The sequence below is a fragment of the Leuresthes tenuis genome, unplaced genomic scaffold, assembly GCF_036924035.1.
Source record: "Leuresthes tenuis unplaced genomic scaffold, fLeuTen1.0.hap1 SCAF_3, whole genome shotgun sequence".
Classification (NCBI taxonomy): Eukaryota; Metazoa; Chordata; class Actinopteri; order Atheriniformes; family Atherinopsidae; genus Leuresthes; species Leuresthes tenuis.
Genome location: NW_027325357.1, coordinates 12,273,139 through 12,299,760, shown reverse-complemented (window position 1 = coordinate 12,299,760; position 26,622 = coordinate 12,273,139). Strand labels below are relative to the sequence as shown.

General features: G+C 39.6%; 3 protein-coding genes across 6 annotated transcripts in view; 2 read left to right on the top strand and 1 right to left on the bottom strand.

The window, feature by feature from the left end:
• The first annotated feature begins 4,645 nt into the window (after positions 1 to 4,645).
• On the top strand, positions 4,646 to 8,686 carry ddit3 (DNA-damage-inducible transcript 3). The gene is made up of 4 exons (XM_072381840.1): positions 4,646 to 4,783; positions 6,131 to 6,190; positions 6,627 to 6,835; positions 7,026 to 8,686. Exons 3-4 carry the CDS (start codon positions 6,680 to 6,682, stop codon positions 7,809 to 7,811), a joined length of 942 nt encoding a protein of 313 aa, XP_072237941.1. The 5' UTR covers positions 4,646 to 4,783; positions 6,131 to 6,190; positions 6,627 to 6,679; the 3' UTR covers positions 7,812 to 8,686.
• mars1 (methionyl-tRNA synthetase 1) lies at positions 7,960 to 22,920 on the bottom strand. The gene is made up of 21 exons (XM_072381834.1): positions 22,661 to 22,920; positions 21,218 to 21,308; positions 20,738 to 20,816; positions 20,028 to 20,159; positions 19,734 to 19,809; positions 19,445 to 19,629; positions 18,719 to 18,828; positions 18,403 to 18,519; positions 18,073 to 18,276; positions 16,642 to 16,843; positions 16,128 to 16,202; positions 15,716 to 15,886; positions 14,672 to 14,767; positions 13,889 to 14,006; positions 13,468 to 13,681; positions 12,174 to 12,305; positions 11,837 to 11,941; positions 11,360 to 11,555; positions 10,770 to 10,841; positions 10,055 to 10,186; positions 7,960 to 9,476 (listed from the first exon to the last, which is right to left on the bottom strand). Exons 1-21 carry the CDS (start codon positions 22,761 to 22,763, stop codon positions 9,327 to 9,329), a joined length of 2,760 nt encoding a protein of 919 aa, XP_072237935.1. The 5' UTR covers positions 22,764 to 22,920; the 3' UTR covers positions 7,960 to 9,326.
• A 210-nt stretch (positions 22,921 to 23,130) lies between these two features.
• The window catches only part of arhgap9 (Rho GTPase activating protein 9), a 48,837-nt gene continuing 45,345 nt past the window's right edge, over positions 23,131 to 26,622 (top strand). Inside the window, exons 1-2 of one of the 4 annotated variants that reach the window (XM_072381835.1) lie at positions 23,270 to 23,288; positions 23,395 to 23,458. The gene's annotated coding sequence lies outside the window, so the exon portion shown is untranslated. Of the gene's footprint in view, positions 23,459 to 26,622 lie in introns of all 4 variants that reach the window. The other 3 variants (XM_072381839.1, XM_072381837.1, XM_072381838.1) reach the window with 3 other exon arrangements.

Genomic DNA, 26,622 nt, shown 5'->3' with positions numbered 1-26,622 from the left:
TTTCATGTGTGGTGCAACGTCTTTCTTTCGATGTGTTCTCTTCTTCTGGAGTGTGGATTCGAGCTTTCTTGTCTCCTCTACATGTGGTGGAGCTGACGACCGGTCTGCTCAGACAAGTCGTATCCAGTGTAACTTCCAGGGAACTGGATCCAGAGCTCCAACTTAGAAGGGAATGCCCCAGATGAGCACAGACATGCCATGTATAGTATATCATGTTATATTATACTGCATTTGTCCTTCTATTTTGAGTGCAGAAGATTGGGCAGCTCCGCCCCATCTGTTAAGACACATTTTCCCTCAATTATAAGCCAAGAGGACATGTTTTGGGAAAAAATGGACAATGAAAGAATAATACAATAGAAGCCATTTTGTAAAAAGCTGAAGAAATTAATACAAAAATTAATTTGAGCATTTTTTTTCCGCAACAATCTTGATTCAACAGTGTAAGTACAGCTATGAATGAGTATATTACTCCTCTGGAAAAAACAAAATATTTAAGTACTCTGGGACAGAGCAGATGAGCACGGGGAACATCGTTGGGAGCACAGATGGGTCCAGAATGTTTGTTTCTAGTTGTATTGAACTACGGATTAAAGGAGGGGGGGGAACTGTTGCCTCAAAATCTGGAGTGTGTGTTTCACTGCCAGTAAATCCACCTGTTCAGGCGGACTTTTAAAGTTGAACGATCTACAATGTCTTGTCTTTTTAATTCCTGTTTTCCCTCATGTTTTAATCTCTCTGACACACTGATGGTTGTCTTTGATGATGTGTATTCAAAAAAAGAAAAGCTGTGCCACACTGTGGAGATTTTTACATTTTAAATTTAAAAATACTAATATTACATCCACATAGAAAGAAAAAAACAAAAAAACAACCATCACTTCCAAATAATTTCTCACAACAATACTGGAAATAAAATGCAGGCAAGAAAAGACGAATAACAGCTGATATCAGAGGGAAAAACAAGCTACAGAGAAGAGGGAGCACACAAAGGCGCTCTGCATCCGTTTGTGAGATTTTCCTGAATGGGTCCGGACAGGTGAGGAGTCTGTTGTGAAGCAGAACGAAGGGCAGAAGAGGTGGGCGGACGCAAGCAGGGTGAACGGCACACAGTTGTGGGGCAGAATGAGACTTGTGGCGAATGAAAAGAGGGAAGACTGAGAAAACAGGGTAAAGATGGGTGAGGCTCAAAGGTTAAAACAGGTTTAACAGACTAATGAGATTTCCTGCAAAGTTATTCCTAAGCTCCCAACACTGGAATCTCAATGAGGACGAGATGCGTGTGAGAAAATTACCACAAAATCATTTTTTTTTAACTTCCTGAGCTGCTTCACGTGAATGCTGAACATCTTGTAAAAGAGATGGCAGATGGGGAAGCTCCTGTGGAAATAAAGGGCTAATAAGTTGATCGATGGCCATCATCACACACCAGAGATGTGCAGCACTCAGGCGTTGGCATGGGCGGGTAATGTAAGGCTTTCACACAAAGCACCATTAGTAAAATCTGTTAGAAATTTATATATCTTCTAATCTAAAAGCACCGTCTCAATCTTAAAATGACATTCTATGTAAGAAGTGATGTTTTTTTTGGTTGACTTTCCTCTGGATGTCATGGGACACAAAGAAAGGGTTGAAACACAATGAGAAAGGGCAACTCAGGATACAAAAAAAGGGATTTACTGTATGACCAGTACTCGCTAACAGCTGTATCAGTTGGTCTCAGTTCAGAGAGGGGAAGGATTCCGACAGCTGGTGAGTGTGTGTGTGTGTGTGTGTGTGTTGGGAGGAACTGGGTGTGGAGCTTTGACCAAGGGCATAGGACAGAAAGAGGGGAGCATAGTGTTGTGGCTGGAAATTCCCCCGACTCTTCCAGCTTGTAAAACAAAAGAAATCAATGGTCATGATTAGATTTTGTAGAGATCGTTGCAGACGACATCAACTCTCACCACTCACACTCTTTTTCTTGATTTTGTTATTGCGGACTATTGGTTAAATTTCTAAAAAAGAAAGCTTGTATTAAATCAGTGCGGCAGCACGACAAAGAGCAAGTCCACGTTTGATTTACTCAGTCATTATCACTGTAAAATCGGGTTTCTTCACTTGTGTTTGCGGCTGATATTCAAAACAAAAAAAAACATTTTTACATTTTTTAATGTCATGTTTTGTCCTATCTTTTTAAAAGTTATGTGACCATTGTGAGACTGGCTTTTGTTTTTTTTTTAAAATCATCCCACATGACACTACTGAGTGGTAATTATGTTGATCTGACAGACATTTCAGTGAAAAATAATGACTACAGGAAGACACAAACATATTTAATGAGACTGGGCAGCAGGAAATATGATATTGCAGCAAAAGTGTGACAACTAACATCTCCAAATCAACCAGTGAGGCGTAAACCTCATCCAAAAGCTGATCCACATGGACAGACAGTTGGAGCACGTGTTTACACTGTCAGCTCAGGGCATAAATAGTATGAAACAGGACAACTTAACCGAAGATTAATTATGTATCTTATTTCTAACATACTGTTTATCTTATGCGGACTTTTTTAAACGCATATAAAGGTGTAAGTAATCAATCAGTTGGAAAAGGAGGGACCATCGTTGCTAGCCCATGCTGCAAAGCTGAAATATAATGCAAACCCAAATTGTGGGGTTGTAAACAGTGTTTTATAATGACTACAACCCAGACAACGGGACTGACAAAATAAACAGACGGCCGGGCTGGAGAGGGAGGGGTGTAGCGAAAGTATGCTGAACTACTCGGCAACAGCCACTCACGTCGTGACGTGTTCGCGGTGCTTCCTGCAGCGCTTTAACCCGGGTCCTAGAGACAGTATTTGAGCTTTCTATTCGCTACTTGACGCTGTTGCTATGGGGCTGTGCATGTTGAGCCGTGCACGTTGCACGGTGCGTGGTAAAAAGCAGTTGGTGTGTGCTGAGTTTGGGATTAGGGCAGAAAGTGTCAGGAGCGGGCTGAAGAGCCTCCCATCAAAAGTGTAACATGATGAAATCGGATTTTATTCTGTCCCTCTTTTTTCACCTCAGTTGTTTATCTCCAACAGTAGTTGTCTCTCTCGTGGGACATTAATGTAACCTCTGGTGTGTCTGGGATGGTGACCTTGTTGAACTTTGTGATTCTAACCTCAACGTGTTTGTAAACCATCGTCTGTATAAGTTTAATTAGCCGTTATCAATTATGTGTTGTCACAGCTGCTGAAGTCTCAATGTGAAACCTTTGAAAAGCTCATTTATAGACAATATTATTTTTCTTAAGAGTCAGTGAGACCTGAAAACAGATAATAAGGCAAATAAGTCTGATTAAATATGAAATTCCACCAAAGAACCGTTTAATATGTCTACAATAATATTATTAATGTATTAATTAGTCGTTTTATGGTGAGTTTTTTTGATAACATAAAGCATATAAAAGCCTATAAACATCTGCAAAACGTGACAGCGGGAGATAATGTTGGTATCTATATATGAAAAATCAGCTCATCTTTGTAGTATTTATTAACATGTATATGCAATGTTTTGTTTTTATTCATGGCTGTTTTGTTCTTGTAAAATGCAACCGCGCGTTGCGCAATGTAAACCAGTCGTTGTTGATCAAATAAAGAGAATATTAGAAAGGGAAAGTGGGGATAAAAGTTTCTGTCGCTGGGTAATTATGAATCCTTTTGCGTAGCAGCAGCTGAAAATGCAGCCGGACTTCAGACAGAGGGGACAGTCTGCTGCTGGCTCACGCCCAACGCCGCCAGCTCGCGCCACAGACTCGCCACCGGTTGGGGCGTGTGTTTTGATATCTCGCGGAGCTGCAGCAGAGAGCGCGCGGTATGAAATGTCTGAGACTATGTCTGCGTGTGTTTCGGGAGTCTGTGGCATGTTTTAAATACATGGCAAATAACGAACACCCGTCCTCCAGAAACACGCCATTCCTGCGTTACAGTTAGGAAAGGGTCATGTAACTTTGTTCCCTCGGTATGTCATGCTATAAAGCAGGTGTGTGATGCGTTAGAACCCTAAACTTCAGACAAACATCTGAAATCAAACATAAGGCAAAAACAAGAGACTGGCAACACAATTAATAAACACGTCACGAACAAAAGCGCTAAAGTGATTGGTTAGATTTTTTTCTTTTTTTTCCAAAAACACATTAAATACAGCTTGTAAGAAAAAAATCGATTCCGGTTTTGGGCTCCGGAAACAAACAATTCTTCGACATTAGATATCCATGCATATATGTATATTTTTAGATTTTTGTTAGAGCCAACAGTGTTTAATAAAACATGTTCTGATTCTGCTGGTGTTATCCCCTGCTAGAAATTGGTTGCCAAGCATTGCATCATTCCTTTCATGTGACTCCCATACGCCCCAAATTCGTCCTGGCCGTCTTATGACTGCATCACAATTGCTGCTCGTACAAACTATATAGGCTACAGTGAACAACCAGCGGTACCCACTATAAACCCTCCCTGGGTAGTCATATCTGGCCACCCTATTGGATGTCACCAAGGAGAAGATCTCAAACCCCCTCTTCTGATTGGACAATCCTGACGTCTGTTGTTCTCCCCTAGGCTAGGTTGTCATCAAACTACCTTCCCATGTATAGTTCGGTTGACTTCTCCCCCAATATAAACACCGCCGGGAGTTTCCGTAAAATCACATTCAGCCATCAAGACTGAACAATGGTTAACATGAGCTATCACCAATTTTTACTAAAATATCTACATTCGAATTTACGACAGTCGAGAAGACGAGCGAATAAAAGAAAAAGGGTAAGCTGGTATTCTTTTTAATGGCTGTGACTGGCAGTTGGTCGATGTTTTTCGATGTTTCGGGGAGTAACTACTTGAAGTGAAGTGAACCCCGTGTAGTGGAAAGAAAAAGGAATGTGCATGTTTTTGGCAGATATCCCAGTGCCATTTTTAGAATAACAGTTGCCTTAATCAATCATAATTTACATCGAGCTGTTGTATGTGCTGTCTGCTTCGTTGACCAAGTTGTCAAGCTTAAATACGGACTTCTTGTTGAGGAAGTTTGAGCTGTCAACTGTGACAAACACATATTCGGGAATTTTAGCGACATATTAAATAGCTTGATATTCAGGAGACATCACATTTGGACACGTAGAAAAGTTTTCTATTCCACTCTGTTACTTCAAACAGCAATTCACCGGGTTGTTGACTCTAAATTGAACGATTTGGTTTTTTTTGACAGCTTTTCACTTGACTGACAATTCCGTTTAAAGTTCTCGTTTACCACAGGAAAAACAGATAGTTAGACAAATCTCCTCTGTATTCCCAACCCTTCCTTTTGTTTCGCCCATTCCTCCAGTTCGACTTTCCATGACGTAATTGTCTTGGCTTACAGTTGACATGTATCTCAAGTAAAACCCATAAAAAACCGTTATTTATTCTTGAAAATAATGGCTTAAATAGCCACCCCAAAGTTTTGAATGGTGGCGCTTACACGGATAGTGACACTAATATAGGAGAGCTTGTTTATTACTTTGTAATAACGTCAGTAATGTAAATTACTGGCAACGTTACATCAACGTTAGGACGTGTTATACCATTGCTACGTAAAATAATAAAAGTCGAAGTCCTTATGTGAAACGTGTCAGCCTCAAGCTTCAGACTTCTTATTATTGTGGCTTTGGTCTAACAGTCACTGTGAGGACAGCTGTAAGCAATTAATAAAAGCTGACCTGGCTGTAAGACCTGCAGAGACTGGTGTGTTTCCTCATCGTTTTAACCACTTGTTTATCGACCTGGACATGTTTTGAGGACCGTAAAAAGCAGGGGGCGCAGGAGAGAACATTTTGGGTCTTTGTTTACAGTAATAATGTGACAGGCATTTCAGTTTTCATTGCCATTGTCGATCGTTTTAATAAAGGTGTTGATCATTCCTTCGTTTCATCACGAATTTATTTATTTTACCTAAATTACTTTTTCTTTATTCCCCAAAGCAGACATTAATGTTTCAGCTCAGATACCTTTTGTTCCCATTCCATGCTTGCTCTGTATTTGTGCACATCATCATTTTTATTCTGAAATCTCAGCAAATTTCATCAGATTTTTATTCTGTCTTTAGCACTAACCTACTTTTTTTTTTTCTTTCAGAATTATAGGGACAAGCTATCTTCGACAAATTGTCAGACTTGATTAACAGACTTCCTAAAGGTAAATTGACCCTCCTGTATTTGACATCCTGCATGTTTGTGAACTTCAAGTTTTTGATGATTTTTTTCTTTAATCCCCATTTTTAAAATACATCATCATTTTTATTCATATTTTGAACGATTTACAAGTTTGTAGTAGAATAGTTTTAATCCTCTCTTATTGTCACTGTTATTCCATTTCACAATTAAGTGGATCACACAGTATACTGGGCATACTTGGGTCTAGCTTGCTTGTCATAGAGCAAATGTATATATAGATTCCTCATTACCCTTCATACTTTATACATTTAATTTCATTCAAACAAAATAACTGATTATCATGATGGTGAAGTTATGACATGTCAGTCATCTAACGTGCAGCTGCTTTGCGCTCTTCCCTCTTATCCTCCTCGCTTCCTGACCGTCCTGTGTCTGGCGTCTGCCCCCCCCTCACTCAGGTCCAGTGTGAACTGTGTGGCCGAATATCTGTGTGTTGCGACTGATTGGCGAAATGACTGCCGAGTGGCTACACCTGCCCCCACCATACCCCCCTGGTGTGGGGCCGTTGTATGGTGCAGAGTTGGAGGCGTGGTATGAGGACCTGCAGGATATTCTGGGCTCCGACACAGGAGGGGCAAAACTGGCACGTGCCCCCACATGCATCGAGGTTAGTAGTTTGAAGAACAAAATAATTATAACGGCCACGATGAGTGTGAGTGTTTTTCGCCATAGTATTTTTTGAATAATTCTTTTTTGTCTTTTACTTGTGGACAGACTCATTCACATACTAAGTGATGAGAAATGTACTTGCTCTGTGATGTTTGACAGGTATTTCCATTTCCACTTTGTGCTTGTAGAAGGAGCCAGAGTTTCTGGATGTTCTGGAGAGTTGTTCTTTGACGTGGTTAACTGACGGAAACCAGACGTGGGGTGAAGGTGTCCAGAGAGCAACGGAGGAGATCCACACCACCCAGCCTCTGCATCACACTTCATCGTCCTCCTCCTCCTCATCCTCCTCTTGCATGAGTCCAGCTGTTGCAGAGGAGAGGAAGGTGGATGCTGAGAGTGGGAGAAGTGGAGACAGCTCGACAGGAAGCGGCAGTGATTTGCTGCCTCCGGAGTTTTTCGAATTGCTGAGTGAAGGAGGAGTGGGAATGGTGGATCCGAGTGGAGCTGTCATCAGCGGTGGCTATTATTATCATCATCACCATCAACACCAACACGCTGATAATGTCCATCCTGCATCTCCCTCTGCCAGTGAGGAGGAACTGCCCTGTGTCCCAGATTCTCCATCCTCCTCATCTTCGGCTTCCCAGTCACCATCTCAGAATTGCTCTCCCCCCTCTTCACCTGTCTCCTCTCCCTCTCCCTCCGTCTACTCGTCCTCCCGCATGGGAAAACGCAAGAGGACCACCAGCGAGAGGGGTAACAGTGCCTTGTCCTCTTTCTCCTCCTCCACACAGCGCTCACCCTACTCGTCTACCAAAAAGAGTCGCAAAGAAAGAGAACAGGAGAATGAGAGAAAGGTACAAGAGTTGACAGAGCAGAACGAGCGTTTGAAAGCAGAGATTGAAAGGCTGGGAGAGGAGGTACAGAGGACAAGGAGAGCTCTGATTGAGAGGCTAGTCAATACCAGGAAATGAGGGGAAAATGGAAGAGGAATAAAAGATGACAGGTCCTACAGAATTCGAATAAGCAATGGTGGGAAAAGGTGTAATATGGTGGTTAGGAAATGCCTCAGAGAAGAATGAAAACCAAAGAAATTTTATAAGTGAGGATTTTTGGAAAAGACAGGTAAAGATGGCATGGACAAGGAAAGTAATGAAAGTCAGAATAAGAAAGAGTACAGAGAGAAGAAGCTGCAACAGCAGTGCGGCAAATAAAAAGACCCAGCATGTATGATGGAGGACAGAAAGCTCGTACTGCAAATCATGCAGCAGATTTATCGAATGTCGTTTTAAGAAATGCATACGTTTCTATCGAACAGTTGTGAGTTGATTTGTTTGTATGACAGAGAGGAGCGTTAGAGGGTTGCATTTCACTGTCATCTATTCCCACCATTTTGCAATAAATTATAACTCCTACTTTAAGGGCTGCCATCCAGCTAGCAGAGATTATTTGCCCCAATTTGGAGAGTTTGGGAGCTCAGGAAAAGTTTGAAAGTGCCCAGTGCAGTGTGAGTATGAGAGAATGATTTTTTTTAATAGTTTTTTTTGTTGTTTGTTTTCTTTTCTTTGAAGAAAATTCATACCTTTTTTAGCTTTGTATAACCCATGGCTTGTGTGTATGTGTATTTAGATAAAGCAAGTACCTGGCTATACTTTCAAAGCTGACCTTTTCTATCATCATGGGAATCTGTGGTCGAATTCTACCCTGATTTACTATTTTTATATAAAGCTTTGGCTTGTACTGTAATCAGCCAACATACTGTTAATTTCTTGTTTTAGTCAGAAATCGTTAATCGTCAACTATTATGCATGGCTTTTTAATCACTGGCATCAAAACTATGTATTTTTACCATACTGTTTATTTTAAACATCACTGTAACTACAAATTTACAATAAAAGAAAAAAAAGTGTAATTTCAGCCGGGTAATGTTTCTTTATTTTAATTGTTTGTTAGCCGTTTCAATGACTTTTGCTTATTTTATTTTCCTTTTTTGTATAAAAAGGACAAACCATGGTAACAGACAAAATGGCAAGTGTACAGACATGTTTCCGCTGAACTTAATCAGTTTATTTTATGGATCCAAAAAGGGTATTTGTAGCAAAAAAAAAAAAAAGGAAAAAAAAGGATATAGGAAACATCTTAAGATGTGCAACATACCTTCCAACACCAATATCGTATGCTGACTTTATCACAGTGAGAGTATAAAATCAGTTTCTTTTGGTGTAGGGATTTGGAAAAATCCCTTCATTCTGTAGCTGTATTCATTTGACTGTCTCTTTGTGTATTTTCATTTCCCTGTCGGCCTATCCGGCATTTCATTAGTCCTTGGTGCCAACACCACATTGTCTTAGATCCTGTCACGGCTTTGCCTTAAGCTAATACCCTCATCTTTTAGTGTACATCTTGTTCCCATTCTCCGCTATCTTACCTCAAACCATTCCTTCGTCTGACAAACCTTAATTTTTGCTTTCCCTTTTCTTTTTCTTGTCTCATTTCTTCTTGCCCTTCTGAGGTGCAGGCTCTGGGCTCTTCCCCTCAGCCAGAGCCAGTTGTTTCTTCAGGTCCAACAGTTTGGACACCTCTGCGGTGATCACATCCTTCTCTGCCTTCTGGGCTTTGAGTGCTCGAACCTTTTCCCCCTAAACAAACAACAAAAAAAATTCCATTTCAATGTGACTTGGATTTAAAACTTGGTGTAGATTCCATTTTAAAATAACAATTAATTAAGTTGGCATTTTGTGTGTGTTTCCAGTGAGCATCTGTATGTATACCAAGAATTCTACAATTACCGCAACTAAAATATCAAATCTAATAATTCAGATTAGAAATTATAACAAACAATTAAAACCTTCAATTTTTTCTTAAAACAATTTTGATCAGATTAAGAAAAAAAAGAGAAAAAAACCCTAAAATTTTACAAGTAGAAATATCGGATAGATGTTGCTTTTAAAATGAGCCGTCACTGATCTCTACAAGAGTTTGCCAAGTGCGTGATTTGCTTTATGAAAAGAAAATTTTTTAGTTCATCGCGGAATTTAAATCCGCTTTATTATCCAGTTATTAAAAAAAAAAAAGACTTAAAATAAAACTTCAACAACGGCTTTTTTAAAAAAACCAAAAAAACCCCAAAAGCATTTAAATTTAAATTGCTGTTCTAAAAGGAAAACACTGATCAGATTGATAAGTCAAAAGTGTCGCGGCCATTCAGCGATCTAACCTGCTCAGCCACAGCCTTGGCGAGCTGCTTTGCTTTCTCGGGGTCCGCTCCAACCACCGTCGTCACCTCAACACCAACAGCGGGAGCGGGAACAGCAGCGGGCGTAGTGCTGGAGGCGCTCTGAAGCGTCGTCTGAAGGTGTGAACAGATGAGGATGAATTCCAGTCGTTTTCAGCGATTACCATCTTTCCTCATTACTTGCTCCATTTCAGACAATTACACTCAAAACTCAAAGTGTCAATCAGATTTTATGAGTCATTACGTCTGAATAGACAATAAGTCACACCGGGGTGAGTAAAAAATCCAAAACATGAAGATGTCAAACTAGCTGTTGGTGTTAGTGAGGCTGTTCGGTAATCAGCATTGACAGAGCGGCACCACTGCGTGAACTGACTCATCACAAACAAACACCCCTTAATACCTTCTTATTAGCTGCTTCATCTTCAGGCTAAAGGCGAGAGGATTAACAGAGAGATTATTTTTATCTATAGGATGGAGGCTCCACACATAATTTATACATTTACACTGCATTAGCTCTGTAGCATGTTTTAAAAACCAGACACTTAACGAATCGAATGCAAATTCTAATTATGCCAGCAGTCTGACACCTGTGATCAGCTGTGCATGTTCATTAATCATAAATGGTGGATCTACATCCTTACATGATCTGACTGAATACATGCGCAGACAATTAGCAATCATAAACATCAAATACCTGCCCTCCGCCAAATCTCTTCTTCAAAGACTCAATGTGGTCCGCCTCCAGTTTCTGGAATAATGGACTGACCTGGGAATAAAACAGGTTGGGATAGGCAAGAAAAGTTAAAAATGTAAGGTGTGCATAATTTATGCAGATTCAACGCAAGGAAAGTATCGCCAAAATATTTACCTGGAGGCCCAATGCTCATCTTTGACTAAAGAGGATTATGCAAGTAAGGAGATAACTAAGTATGAAAAATTCTGAGTTGTTGGCGAAGATCCCTACTCTCCAATGAAACAAATGTAGAGTTCTGCCGTGTTTGAAGGCAGCATTGGCAGGCTGCTGCTCAGACAAGTCCCTACAATTAGACCTAAAGGGACAAGTGGCCTGAGAGAAACTTGCTGGTTGCTGGAAGGCAGAGGCCTTCTTACACTGAGCTTATTCTTCATAAGTGTGCGTGTTTACAAAACTCCCATGTCCTCAACAGTACTGAAATATTGACAGACTGTTGCATCCTCATTGTATCACCCAGCATCAGCTCACAGGGAGTTTGTGTGTCTGCACAGGTGCAACGTGTGTATATTACGTGTTGAGATCAGACTCACTGTGCCGATGCGGTGGCCTGCACTCAGGGCGCATACAAAGGTGCCAGTGCCTTGCAACATGGTATTGATGCAAGATTTAGGAGCGTTGAGTTGATCCCTGATGGTTTGGCTGACCGCTGGCATATAAGGCAAAAGCATTACAGACAGCAAACAGGCGATATTCACAGAGACACCAGTCACAGTGCCAGCCCGCTGCCTGAAGAGAACAAACACATCAGATCAACGAGTCAGATACGCCATGAATGTAAAGCCTAAATGTAACCTTTATTTGTACAAAATCATAATAGCGTCCCTTATGCTAAAAGATACATGATTGTGAATAAACAAGTCCTTCTTCAAAAGGTCAGTGACCCATTTACACTTTGATTAAGTGAGAATCTGAGTCACAGCTAACAGAATGCGACACAAAGCCATCGATCTACCTTGTATGAATCTACATAAACACAGATTGTGTAAAACTGTTCAAGGCCATCTCACCTTTCTGAGTCTCCTCCCTTAATCTTCTTCCAGGGCTCATTGACCTGAATGTACTGGTTGCCATGACGAGAAATGTTCAGGATGTGTTTCAGGGCATCTCGGATTCTGGTGAAACATTGCCGAGACACAGGTGGGTGTAAAAATAAGCATTTTTATAAACAATAACCCAAACTTCTACTTCAGTGTAAGACCAGAAAAAAAGAAGGGGTTTTCACTGATACAATAACCAGTTTAACACAGTAAACAGCACTGGAAAACTATACCTGTACATCTGATAATTCTAATAATGAATCATAACTGTTTTTTTTTTACATTTAGTGGGTTCAACTGGTCTTACTTGACTTTGTCCATGAGCTGGATGTACTGCTGCAGCTCCCAGCCCACCACGGCCAAGAGCTTTTTATCTTCCTGCTGTAGCTCCATGGCTGGCACACATCCCTCAAAGAACTTAGCAACAAACATGCCAGCTCTGCCAGGGAGAGGATGAGGGTTCGTATGAAAGAGGAAAAAAACAAAACAAAACAAGAAAAAAAAAACACAAGGGGGTGTTAGTTCACTTGCTAATTGTTTATAAATGACAGATTTTGTTGCCATGTAAACAGCTGCGCTCTGCATGTGTCAACGTAATACTGTACTGCATTGAGGCTCGATGGTGCAGCTTTGTCTGAAACCAGTTATTTTTTTACGAGTTTCATGCGTACATCAGATTGATGTTTATGGTGTTCACGTCTGATGCAACCTCCATGTTAAATATTCAACATGTTTCAGCCTAAGAAGAAAGTCTTTCATACCAAAAACAAGCCTGTTACTCTTACAATGAACCCATATTTTTGTTTTGTTGTATTGAAATCAATGAAGCTATCAATCATTGAGTTTTCTTATTTTTTTTATTACTACTGTTAATATGGAAATAACATATAGGCTGGTTGATTATTGATTTATTCATTTATTTACCGAACAGCAATAACTTTAAACAGTTTGAATCTTAAACTCTGAAGAGGTTAAGACAGACACATTGTCACTGATGGTGTATCGACTCAGGGACTGGATCCAGGCAAGGACAGACTTTCTATTTCTGAAGCACAGTTTTTTCTACCTTGTGGTTGTTGCAATCTACAAGATATTTTTGAACCAATTAGGCATCAGCTTTGCTGCCCGAGACCAATTTTGAAGATCAAGGTACTTTGAAAAAAAGCCGCTGAGAAAAATCTTTGATGTGGGATTTAACCCTTATCTACTAAAAATCATTTGAGGCAATGTAATTGGGGCTAAATTACGCCATCCCAAACAAATTTACAAAACTAGGGTGAATGTCTTGTAATAGTTACTGCAGTAGCAGACTTTTTCCCAGGGAATAAAAACTAAATCTGAAAACTTAGTTGTTAATTGGACTTGATGACAGATTTGTTGCATATTCACCTCCGAGTGAAACTTTTCTAGAAAGTGTACGCAACTACAGGTGGATTGCTCGATTTTTTTTCCCCTCACTGTTGACTGATATGAACAGTTCCAGTAGAACACGTCCAGTCAGGAAAATCAGTAGATAGAGTAGAGTAGAGTAAATACTATAAAATTATAAAATCCCATAAAGGCAGCAGGAATTCCTTTAACAACCATTGACTATTACCAACCTGTTGATGAAGTTTCCCAGGTTGTTGAGCAACTCAGAGTTATTCTTCATAGCCATGTCAGCCCAAGAAAAAGCTGAGTCTTGACCCTCTGGGCGAACGTACAGGAGATAGAATCGCCACACATCGGATGGGATGCCCGTGTCCATCGCCATGTCTCCGAACACGCCCACACCACGACTCTTGGAAAACTTTGTGTCCTCATAATTCAGATATTCTGACAGGAAATAACAGCCCAAATTACTGTCAAAACTCAAACCCTCTGCAAAAATACAAAATGATCAGACCAGCAACAAAGCTTTCCTTTGTCATTAATGCATTCTTAAAACATTCAAGCCTCTGCTGTTAACCTCAAAGCCAACCAAATAACTCATCACATGAATAATTAATCATCTGCTGAGCCGAGTCAATCTTAAGTGCTTACCTGTGGCAACAAGGTGGTTGACCAGAGTGTAGTTGTCCTGAGCTCCCAGTAGGGAGCAGGGGAACACCACACTGTGGAATGGCACGTTGTCTTTGGCCATGAAGTTGTACAGCTCCACCTGGTGGCAGAGACACAACACTACACTGTGAGGATGACATCATATTAGATCATCATGAGATCATCCAGTTCAAAGAGGACTCATCTGCTTTCCTCTCCCCCCCATCTCTCTTTCTCTCTGCAAATACAGGGCATCGTACACTCATAAGGGGGGCTCCATCCTGGGGTTTTACATGGAGATGAGATGAGCAAGTGAGGCTTATGAGAGTGCATGTCATATATTTATCAGATTTGAGGTCAGTTGAGTCCACATGTACACGAACAAGCCATGTAATTAGTAGTTAGGATATGAGCAGAAAGTTGTGCATGTGGTGTGTTAAAAAAATCAAACTTGTATAGACAGATGATAAGAATTCTCCCACAGTAGGAACGAATTTTGACTCAATCCTTGTATACTGCTTTCAAGCAATCTCTTGCGTGTGTATTGTAGCCGTTCCAGTAAAACTGAATCCTAAAAAATGTAACTCTTTCCGTTTTACACTGGGTTAAATGGGGCTTGTAATTACACTGTGTTATTACACTGTGTTCGGCTGGAGGGTGAAAAAGACCAGATGGGGCAATGAAAAACACAATCAGACCCACTCTGTCTGAAAAAAGACAAAGTCTGTGTGTTAGCCCATTGTACGGCTCATAAATTCTGACACGGTTAGGGTTGGAGCTCGGTACCTGGTGAGGATTTTTCCACCACTTTTCCCATTCATTGGTGTAGTTGGCAGTAATGGACAGATAACCAATGGGAGCGTCAAACCACACATAGAACACCTGCAAAAGAAAGAGGAGAGTCCTGAATGACAAAATAAAAACGAATGCATTTTCTTAAAGAAATCAATGATAGATAATATGAAAAAATTAGGGCAATTGAATCCTAAATCCTACAATGACCTGGCAACAAAATCAAATTTCCTCATGCATTTGTCAAAAATATCAAGTGTTTACATCTTCAAAGCAGGTAATATAACTGAGCTGTGAAGCTTTTTCATTATTCATTAAGGAGGGATGGTTTTGTGGAGTTAGTGAGTTTCACTGTATCCAGAAATACCAAAATAAAAACAAGCAAATGCTATCAAAAAGGAAAGATGTGTCATGTGGTTGTGTTTTACTATAACCCTGTTATTTATTAATTTTAGACACCTACATTCTCTTTTTAATGCAGGTACATCAGCTATCAAAATCCACTCAAATTCTTTCCCCCCTGGCAGAATAAGACTGTTTTCCCTCAGTGCTCTGCGGGGTAGTGTATTCAAAATCAGTCCAGTAACTACCACCAATTCCAAGGGGAGAAGTCGGTATTTTCAGCAACATGAAGGGATGGCATTACATAGTATCCTACAGGCTGTGTAGGACCATAGCTTCTGATAAGCACAACTTCATGAGACAGTGACAGCACTTTGGTATTTCTGATTGGATCATGGCTGTCATTCAGGAAATAAATGATCTATCTTGTTTTCTTTTGTCACCGCAACGTTACTGTGAGTTAAAGTCTTTTACATTCGGCAATTTTTTCCCCTATGATAAGAAAGTGAGCAGTGGCCTTTCTCATACACCTATGCATCATTCTCACAGAAAATTAGCATGTGCACCCAGGTTTTGTGTTCATACTCATAAAGATCAGATCAACATGTTTCCACTTCACTTTTGAGTGCAGATGTTAGCAGGTGTTGATGAGTTTTTTTGACCAGCGTAAAAAGGGCCTAAGTGACAGGAGCAGACCTTCTCTTTGAAGTCAGGGTGAGGTACTGGTGTTCCCCACTGCAGGTCCCTGGTGATGCAGCGTGGTTTGAGTCCATCTCGTAGCCAGGAGCGTGTGATCTGTTTGGCGTTTGCTGTCCAATCCCCTGTGCTGGTTGACTTGTCCAGCCACTGCTCCAACTGAGTCTCTAGCTGCATGAGATAAAGAGAGAAAATCAAACATTTGCTGACAAAAAGAAACTCCATCTTAACTCTAAAGCACAGCTTTAGAAAGAGTAAAGGCATTTATATAATAACATTACCAAAGGGATAAGTAAGTGTCATCCTCAAGCCCAGTCTTTGAATGCTACCTTAAATCAACTAAACTGGATTACTCCGTCTCTGTGACCAAAGGATCACTGTATAGCTGGAGAACAGACAGTGAAAAGCATACCTTAGGCAGGTCCAGGAAAAGATGTTTGGAGGAGCGGATTATTGGAGTCTTCCTGCAGACTTTACACTGAGGTTCCTGGAGAGGACAATAATCAACAATTATCATTTTGAGTAATAGTCTGCTGTGGCTGCATTTATAGCATTTCTGCAAGATTCAAATTAAATCTGACCATTACAAAGAAAGGATGATATTCTGGACCAAGAATGATTAGTCATTAGGCTCGTCTAATTTCAGATAAAACACTAATAAACTAAAACAAAATCAAATTAAATAAAACAGACATTTGACTAAATAAGTAAAGAAACAAACAACAAAAGAGGAATTATTCTAAGTCAATGTTTTTGCTACATGCCCACATTAGCTTTGTTACATCAGCAGCTATGGGAGGTGTTTTGTCGTATCTGATGACGCATAAATAATTCAACTCAATAAATAAACTAACACCTGACTGGTTTCATCTTATTGAACCTACAACAATCACTGTGGATGAACAGCTTGCTGCTAACAAACTCACCCTGAGTTCCACTGCATTAATGAGGCGCCCACATTTGTCACACTGATCGCCGCGAGCTTCTGGGTAGCTGCAGTGGGGACATGTGCCTTCCACAAAGCGGTCAGCCAGAAAACGTTGGCAGTTTTCACAGCGTAGTTGCTCTACCGTGTCTTCTACAAGGTATCCGTTCTTGTCCAGTCTCCAGAAGATATTCTGAGCTATCCTGAAGCAAACAGGAAAAAGGTGGTTAAATCTGGCCTTTGATGTACGACAAAGGGGCTTAAATTCTGTGTTAAAAGGTGTACAAATACAATAACAGTCACCTAAATCTGACCAAAGCTTTGTCAATAACTTACAGTATATTACTCCACTGAGTTGGTTAGAAAATTATGTAGTCTTTCAAGACAAGTATAGAAAAATTTAAAATATATATAGTGGTGCACTCACCAGAAGATCAAGAGAAGCAAGTTCAAATTATTGATTAGCAGGAAAACTAAAAAGTAAAACGATATGAAAAAAACAAAACTGATGGTTTGGTTGTGGGCTGATAAATCTAAAATTTAGGACCCCAAAGCGCTTCTCATGAATAAAGTGAAAAAAAAAATTCTCAAAGAACATGGGGCTGGAGCTTGGTGTTTGATGCCTTTTATGTTGTACTTTATCAAAGCAAAGGCCCCAGTACAAGAGCTTCTATCTTTGTCATCATTTTCAGTGTACAAGCACAAGGATTTAGGTGCAATCTTTACTCAAGAAAAGTGCCTCACATTTGTATTCTATTTCTAATTTCCAACAGGTGATCTTTGCAAAAAGCCCATCATGTATTTTCTAAACCCCGACACAAGCAAAGACACTAATCGGAAAACGGTTTCCAAACACTGACAGAATGTTACATCCACTCCATCACTGCCTTTGTTTCAATAATTCCTCAAAGGAAGGATCTATATTTCAGGAACTACAAATTCACACATTATAAATAATGTCCAATATTACTCTCCAAGACTCGGTCAATTCTTTCCAATTTGCCTGGCTTTCTTAAAAACTGACACTGCTTCTTAAATCAATACACAATCATTCGTTCAGCATGAAATCACCTGAGAGTCTAAATCAACTTTCACACTTTGGTTTATTCAACAAGTGTTCAAAATATTACTTCTGCCACTCATACAAATCATATCATATCACACGTATAACTTCTTAATTACAGACTTTCCTTCACAAGTAAGAAGTAGTGACTCCAACATTCATCCTTTAAAAAGATCTCAGAGATTAAGATGAGTAGAATGTAGGGCTGGACATTCACATCAGGATGTACAGCAAGATTACACTAATCCTTCTGTATGTTATGTTATTCCAGAATAACTGAATATTAATCATGGGAGATGTTCCTGTTTAAAAATAGCTTCTTTTTTTTTTTTCTTTAGCAGATGGCCTTCAACGGACCGACTCACTTACTCTGTCTGCTTCTCTGTAGTGGTTCTGCCAAAAAAGTCAAAGTCAATCTGGAACCATTTGTAGATGCTGGCGTGAACAGCGTGGTACTTGTCGCAGATCTGCTGGGGTGTCAGGCCCTCCTCTCTGGCCTTGTTCTCTGTAGCTGTGCCATACTCATCTGTGCCGCACACAAACAACAGATTCCAGTCCCGCAGGCGGCCATACCTGGGAGAGGCATAGTGATAGTGTTACATCAATATGATGATGGGTAAAACCAGATCTAGAAAAGGTTAAAAAAAAAAAAAAAGAAATAGAATAGAATAGACAGAGATTACAGAATTTCATTTCTACCTGGAGAAGACATCCGCACTGAGAACGCAGCCAATGATATTACCCAGGTGGGGAACGTTGTTTACATATGGCAAGGCACTGGTCACAAGGATGTTTCGCTTGCCCTCCTGTGGTAAACTAATTAAGAGAAAAAAAAAAGAAAAAAAAAACGGACTTAACATAAGCAGCAGAATTTTTACAGAACCGCTTCGTCAGCATTTCTAACATGAAAGTAGTCAAATTCTCCCACAAGTTGACAAGTGTTGGTGACACAGTACCAGTGACATCATAAAGAACAACACTGACTGTCCACACTGGACATTTTTTTATTACTTACATGGGGTTTGGTGTAACTGTTGCCAGTGAGCAGGAGTTTAAACCTTTACTCCAGGTGAGAGCAGCTGCCTCCATCTCCTCCTTTGACACAGCACGCTCATCTTCTTCACACTAACCAAAGAGAGATAAAAAGACTCTTTAATTTGCAATTATGCTAACTTACAATGTAAGAAATTCTCCACAAGTATGTTACTCTGACCTGAGAATCATTTACATCTTCTAACTGAGATACAGGGCTGCTTCTCCTGAATTTGAGTAAAATCCTTCCATTTACACACAAAAGTATAAAGGGTAAAAGAAATAAAGAAATAATGATGTAATGCCTGCATGCAAAGGCAGGTGGCAATTTAGCTTTCATTGGGCCGGATTAATATTCCCTCAGAAACTGCCCCTACCTTTACAAGAGAGCACTGTTAAATTTAATTGAAGGGATTCATGCCGTGTGTCCATTTAAATAATTTAACTTTCAACCAAACAGGTAAACAGTGCGCCCAGTGAAGCAAAGACAGAAAATGTGTCTTGAAAAAAAAGACAAAATAACAATATATATATATATATATATATACATATATATATATATATAAATAAATCTTTCAAGAATTCCCACATGTACATGCTACCTGAAGCAAAAGTACAAGCGCAGTTAAGCATCGAAGCTCCTACAAATCCATACTGTTCAGTAAGAATCCTTGAAGTCTAACTGTTAAAGTGATGATCTAGCAGATACCTCAGCAGGGTTGCTGTTGCATGCCTGCGAGTCTCTGCACTGGCTGCTCTGAGGTGCAGGTTGCCTCTGCATGTAGCTCTTCATGGCCTGCAGGCCTTTTCCCTGCAGCACTTTCTGAGCAGCGGATTGACAACTGTGCATTGCAGCTACACGGTCAAACCAATTCTTCACAGACTTATGTTCACCTGAAAAAGACACAGTGAAATGAGACTGACAGAAGAGGATAAAAAGAAGAATTATAAAGAAATACTTGGAAGAATTGTACGTTGTACGTTTTTTTGGTACTTACCTGATGCCAGTGAGGAGTCAGATAAAACGGGGTGAAGTGCAGCCCACAAAACAACATCAGCAAGCGAAACGGCTTCCTGAAACAGAGCACACTTTAATCAGCTGTGTTTTTTTTTCTTTGGTTTTACACAGACAAATGTACCAGAGAAGCTGAACGTCACAAAGTCTTATCAGTATTTTATGCTCATTAAGAAGGTTTCAAGTCATTTTGTCTTTATCTTCTGAATATGTTTAAGACATGCATTACCAAAAAATACCAAATACAACATCCAAGCAGGAGGTAAACACACTATACCCCAATTAAATATGGGAGGCTCCCTTTGATTAAGCTTTGGTCCAAGAAGTTTAGGGGACCCTTAAGAACCTGGGTCACCTCCGATCCTTTTCCCTGCAACACTGCCATGTGAAATGCCCGCAGCATTGCAGGCTGTGTAAATAAGACAGAACAGAGTTTAATTAGAACTGTTGATTATGGTATCAATTAAAGTAGGCAACCAAAGAAATGTGACAGAAATCAAAGAAGTTTACCTAAATGCAACACAAAATATACAAACAATGACTTCTGTAAATTTTTCTACAGAGGGGGGGGCAGAGTTAACACTCTAACCTCAAAATGAGGTGATTGCCTGTTTAAATCTGAGCTGGGGCTTTCTGTGGTAGGATTTGGACATTCCCCCTGTAAATGTGTGAGCTAGAGCATCCGTCCCCAGTCCAAAAGATGCATATTAGGTTCATTCGTGAGTCAAATTGATGTGAGGTGTGAGTCTGAGCACGACTCAATATTAACAATATCTCACCATATGTCTGCTGAAATAAAATTCAGCCGCTTAAACAAACTGAAGCAAGAATAGAAAATAAATCTAAAACGTTCTACTGAGAACTGAGCATGAACTTTAACCATTTTGCAGCATGTACCTGGATGCAAAAAGGATTTTGCACAACAGAGAATTCAAAAACAGTTCTAGTGTTTTGTACAGATTGCCAGTAATTGAGAGATCAGCTTACCTGAAGAACTGTGGCCTCCCATTCAAGCCACTGATTGCAAGGCTCATTGGACTCTTGTCCATTTAAGTCAAACAGGTATCTGAGGAAAAACAGGACATGTCCTGTCAAACACTTGCAGCTCACTTAGAACAAATAAAATGTACAGATGTGCAACAGGGTACGTCCAGAAGGAAAAAATGAAAACAAACAAAGAAAATATAAATAAATAAATTGTTTTTCACACTGTAATCTTTCATATTTGACACAAATGCCATGTTTGCACGTTAGAATAAAATAGACAATACAGAGCTGTCAGCATGGTCGGGTAGAGCATGAGGTAAGCTGAAGATATGGTTTTCTTTTTTTAAATAGACTCGTTTTGATTTTAGATATCTTAACTGTTCCACAGTGGCACTGATTAATAGGCCTCCAGATTTATATTGAGTTGGCACTGGCATACATGGTGAGCCCAGGAGAATGGACATGGTATAGTTTACTAACCTGCAGATGGCATTGGAGCTGAAAAGGTATTGTCCACTAGGCAGAAGGAGGGCCGGCAAAGTTGGACGGTTTAGAAAAGGGACCACTTTCTCTGAAAAAAAAAAAAACGAAAAACAGAGTTTTATGGTAGCTCACTGATGTGTGTATGTTTCTTCTTCTTCTTTTCTTTTTTTTTTAAATAAACAATGTTATACTGTTCATGGGACTTTATAAATTGTGGCCATATTTCATCTTTTCATCTCTGTGATGCCAGCAAGTCTCAAGACGGACTGGTACACCAGTGGGATCGGACCATTGGTCTGAAGATAAAATAAATTACTGTTGGCATACAAATGTAACTTCATTACAAAATAGCATCCAGATGATTCGTGTACATTGTTTTGATATATTCCAAACAATACACCGCACTGAACTCATAGATGTTCTTGGGCATGGAACCCATACCCGTCAGTCCATATTTAGTCCCTTAATAATAAATGTTTTCAAAGAGTAATTTCTCTGGACTCTCTTTGCATTTAAATCCGGCCCCTGTTTTTAGTGGGGTGCAGCCTGCCATGCTTGCAAGGGAAACACTGAGCAGGAGGCCATATGTTAAGCCATAAGTGTAGGTGGGTTCAAGACCAACTGACGCTTTGGACAAATATTTCCCATTTACACAAACAGTGATTTGCCAATTAAAGACAGACTTTTCTGAAAAGTGTGGTGCAGTGGAAAGAAAAACATCATACCACAAAAAAAGTGACCTTAATATTCTGGATATTTTCAATGCCTACATTTAAATTGTATATGATGGCGATGAAATGTCAGTTTCTAGAATTATAGATTGATAAAACTATTTTCGTCTAAAAACTTGAACCGAACTGAGACCAAATTAAACCTGAATTTATTTACCTCTGAACACCATGTATCACTTCTTAAATTTGTCTGTGTTAAAACAAAACAAAAGCAATATAAGTCGTAACTATAAAATGGTGAATGGTGAAAATGGCGTATATATGACAGTCTCATATATACACCATATGTATAAAATACAAACTAAACCTTTTATAGTTTGGCATACACAAATACTTGATAAATACACTGTACCTGTAGCTATGAGCTGCTATTCAAGGGCGACATGAAACAGTACAAACAATACTAAAACAAAACAAGACAAACACAGGAGCTATATGCAGTAAGAGTGTTTTTCTAGCTGCTTCTCTGATATGGTAGCTGTTCACTCCATTCATACTGACTGACAGCTGCTGGCACTTATTCAGAGCTAGTTATCAAGCTAGCTTCATGCTACAGTCAACCGACCTTAACAACAAGCGTTAAGCTCCACATTTCTAAAAATCTACTCTTAACAATTAGCTACTGTTGGTTTTACCAAACGAAAGATGTTATCAGACGTAACTACCATTAAGTTCACAGAATAATATTAAACAAGCCGTGTTTTCTCACCTTCGTGGTTGACAAACTGAACGCTGCACTGAACTCCTGTCACTTCCAGCGCAGCTAACACCTTTAGACAGTGCGGGTTACCTTCACTTACAAATATCTTCATCTGGCCGTTGGGTAGCTCCTGTTATATATAACTGTTCACGGGCTTTAGTATTAGCAATATTTTTTTAACTATGAAGAACACAAGAGACTGGTGATAACTTTGCCGGCGAGTGCTGTCCACGCTGATGCAAGCACTGTCAACTCTGCTAAAAATGGTGGAAATGTAGTTTTCGGGCGGTTTCTGTTTTACTGTCACAAGCAGCGGATATTTGCTTTAGGGACTACATTTCCCATGAAGCTTTTCAACAAGAACAGCCTCCTCATTTTAGAGGTAGACTCGTTTTGTACTTTCACATCAGCTCCACTGGACGGAAGTAATCTCTCATTTTACTGCATAATGTGCCGGGAGACGTCGTGCAGTTAAATGTGCGCACCACAGCGCTGCGTTTTCAGGAATGTGATTGGTTCTATGTAAAATCATATTGCACGATAGTAGCCAATCTTAAACCACCAAACCCCACACAGTGCAAGCTATTTGTTTATCCTCTTAAAGAGCGAGGATCCTCTGTCGTCATGGGATGTAAAGGTAACTAGTTTACAGTGACTGTTAATTTGCAAAAGTGCACGGCGGAGTTTTTCCCTGTGCCTATGTTAGCTCAGTAAAGTGAAATTATCAATATCTTGTTATTAAGACGCAAGCGCCAGGCTGCAGTTCTCTCCATAGATACAACTGAACTGTCATCTCGTCGCTCAGAGGTGAGTAATACTGTGTCTCTCACAGACAAAAATGACATATCTGAATGCCTAGGCATGCAAGTTATTCTCTGCAGAATTATTAATGGAATGCCATGTTAGGCGTCTGTGATGCTCACGCTCGATATTTTAATTTGATCTGGTACTCGTGCAGATATAGTATCACTTTTTTTTAATGATTTGCTCTAGAAAGTATTAGATTACCACAGAAATAGAATGATTTTTCTTCTAAAAATGTTTTGATACCTCTTAAACACAGTATGACTGAGGAAACTCTTACTAATACTTACAGCAAAGTTGTTTTATTTAATCTTTATTTGTCAGTCTTTAATTTGTAGTCATCACTTTTGTGGTTTTATGTAAATTGGTCATGCTTCATTTTTAAAATGTCTTTTGAGACTGACTTAAGCCTTAAAGCCTTAATTGCTGGATTGAGTACAGTATTACAATGCTCCCATCTGTGAAGTTCATTAAAAAAAAAAGTAACAAGGAAATACATTTTTTTAAATGAAAGCATCTACACCATTGAGAGCTCTGTAAAACAAAAAACAGCATCGGCAGCTGTATCAGACAGATGTGTCGTGGGCCAAATATACTTCAACTCTATAGTATACTGCTATCTCATTACCTCATGCCTGTAGGTTTACAGTTACTACACTGCTTTTTCCAAAATATGTTATTTTGTGTTCATGTTGCATTGTCAAACCACACATAGCCTGTAGTGTCACAACTGCTCAAACTTTGAAAACGTGCCATACAGGGCCGTTCTAACTTCCAGATATTTCCTGTGAACGAGCTCATTGCACTTTTCAGTTTCATGTTAGCTTTCGACATGCTATATTCTACTTTTTATCTGTTCTATTTTGGTATACATTGTCCTTCACACAGTCACGCACTACACCTCACCACTACAATGTTGCAGAAACAATAATCCCATTGTTGGTTGTCTGTTTAAATGTCACATTGATAAAAGATCATTTTCAAATTTACATATTTTGTACGGAAATATTTGCATGCATCTATATGCGTGTTGGCTCTTACAGGCTTCACAGCAAGCGCATGAATGCGTTAACCACAGGGTATAATGGAAACAGTTTTACTGACGCATTGCATTTTTGCTGTTTCATAATCGTTCTTAAGTCCATTGCAAAGCTGGAGATTTTCTGCCTTTTTTGCCAGCTTGTGACAACACAAGCTTGAAAGATTACCCTCCACTTGCAACTTTTCTGATTAAAAGTTCCCTGTACTCGGTGAAGTATTAGGAGGAGGACTACAAGCCCACTATAATTACTAGAATGCCCTATGCATTGCTGTTCTCAAAGGAGATCGTGAGAATGAAAAACTGTTACAGGTCACATAACACTGATGCCCTGCGATCTTTGGGCATGTCTGTGGGGTAAGATTTGTGGCTGCTTGCATGCATGCTGTCATAAAGTAGCAGCAGATGCAGCAAAACCTCATCACACCCCTTTGCTTTGTCCTGTAAAGACCAATAGAGCCACAGCACCACAGAGTTTCTGCAGTTTGAGGAACTCTGATTATTTTTAATACTTAGAATACTTAGAGCTCTTAGATCTCTTTTTTTCATGTTCATATCATTTCATTTCAAGAATTCAGATCCTGGCTTGAATGTGTTGCAGTTCTGAGTAACTTGTCATGCTGATGAAGTTTTTTCCTGTAAAGAAACTGCAAAAGACTTTCGCCGCCTTCATCTTTCCCGCCTCATATGTGTGTCACAGCAGAGTTCATGTGATGGAACATGCTATACTTTCAGCCGCATGGACAGTTTAAAAAAAGGTTACAGAGAGATTAAGCTGCATTCAAAATACAGTAATATTGTATCTTTAATGTACAAAGTCAGATTGTACAATTGGTGCAACAAACTGAAACAAAAAAAATATTTAAAAAAATTGCACAGCTTTCAGAGACTATTGCTGTTGAAAAATTGGCATTAGTCTAAAAGTTTAGATGGGATGGTGTGGGGATAAGCACTGTCACAGCAAGATGTGAGGCAAGACCTGTTTCAGATCTTAGCTGGGCTCTTTCTATGTGGAGTTTGCATGTTCTCCTCATGCATGCATCAGCACTTTTGGGGTTGTCTGGTTTTCTCCCACAGTCAAAAATGCATGGTAGATTAGTTAGTGTGTGTGACTGTGCACAGATGTTTGTCGGCCCTGTGATGGAATGGTTGCACTCATCTGGGACAGGCTTCAAGCTCCACCTGCAACCATGCATAGAATGAAGTGGGTATGCAAAATGAATTAAAAGAAGGATTAATGAAACCGTTAAGAAGTTAATGGACATTGTAATCATTGCATTTGTTATTTCAGCTGAAAAAAAAACTACTTGCTGTCACTGGTTTGGAATCAGTTGTTTTGCTACATCGAGCTTAATAAAGTTGCTTTCTTTTTTTAAACAACAGTAATGACTAATCCTTCATTGTCACACCTACTAACATTATTATATTTTAAGATCTCTGATATGACTTGATATGATCTTTGAGCTTTGCTGTATGGCCCTTCAGCTCCTGGGTAAGAACACTCATTCACACAGGAAATCTCAAACCTTCCTTTGGCCACTGATCAACTCAACAGTTTGCATGTTTTTTGTTGCACTGCACATTGAGAGTATGATAACTCAAAATCAGGCATCCACTAATCAACACTGTAAGACCACAGTTGGATTCTCTTGAAGCTACTAGTTTAATAAATAATCTGAAATGGTCCTGATGATTTGTGGTGAGAGAACAGGATGCAACAACCGACAATGTAAGACGTGGATCCAAACCCACACGAATTACAGGTCAAATACAGACTCCTCGGGTTCGGTGACTCGTGAAGCTCAGTAGTGCGTGACATTGAGTCATTTGCTGTAAAACACACACGTGATCTAATTTGTGTTAACATGACATTACAGAGAAGCTCGATTAACAGATTGGTTAGTTAGTTTAACTGTAGTTTTTAAACTGTAGTTTACATCAAAAAAGAGGATTTACAAAGATATGTTTTGGATTTGTGCAGAATGAGTTTTTGAAAATCAATAACTAACCTCGAAGCCTCCAATGTCCAGATATATTCACAGTTAAGTCACATATTTTATGCATTTCCAAAACAAACTGTTGTCACACATGAAAACCTGGAGTGGTTCCTAGTTCGAATCCCAGCTGG

What these genes read in the sequence shown, in the direction of transcription:
- ddit3 (XM_072381840.1), top strand. Translation starts at nt 6,680, where the DNA reads ATGACTGCCGAGTGGCTACACCTGCCCCCACCATACCCCCCTGGTGTG. An exon ending in GTGCCCCCACATGCATCGAG is followed by an intron (nt 6,836 to 7,025) that starts GTTAGTAGTTTG and finishes TTGTGCTTGTAG; the next exon opens with AAGGAGCCAGAGTTTCTGGA.
- mars1 (XM_072381834.1), bottom strand. Translation starts at nt 22,763, where the DNA reads ATGAAGATATTTGTAAGTGAAGGTAACCCGCACTGTCTAAAGGTGTTA. An exon ending in TTAATGCAGTGGAACTCAGG is followed by an intron (nt 16,203 to 16,641) that starts GTGAGTTTGTTA and finishes TGTCCTCTCCAG; the next exon opens with GAACCTCAGTGTAAAGTCTG. An exon ending in CAACCACCTTGTTGCCACAG is followed by an intron (nt 13,682 to 13,888) that starts GTAAGCACTTAA and finishes ATTTCCTGTCAG; the next exon opens with AATATCTGAATTATGAGGAC.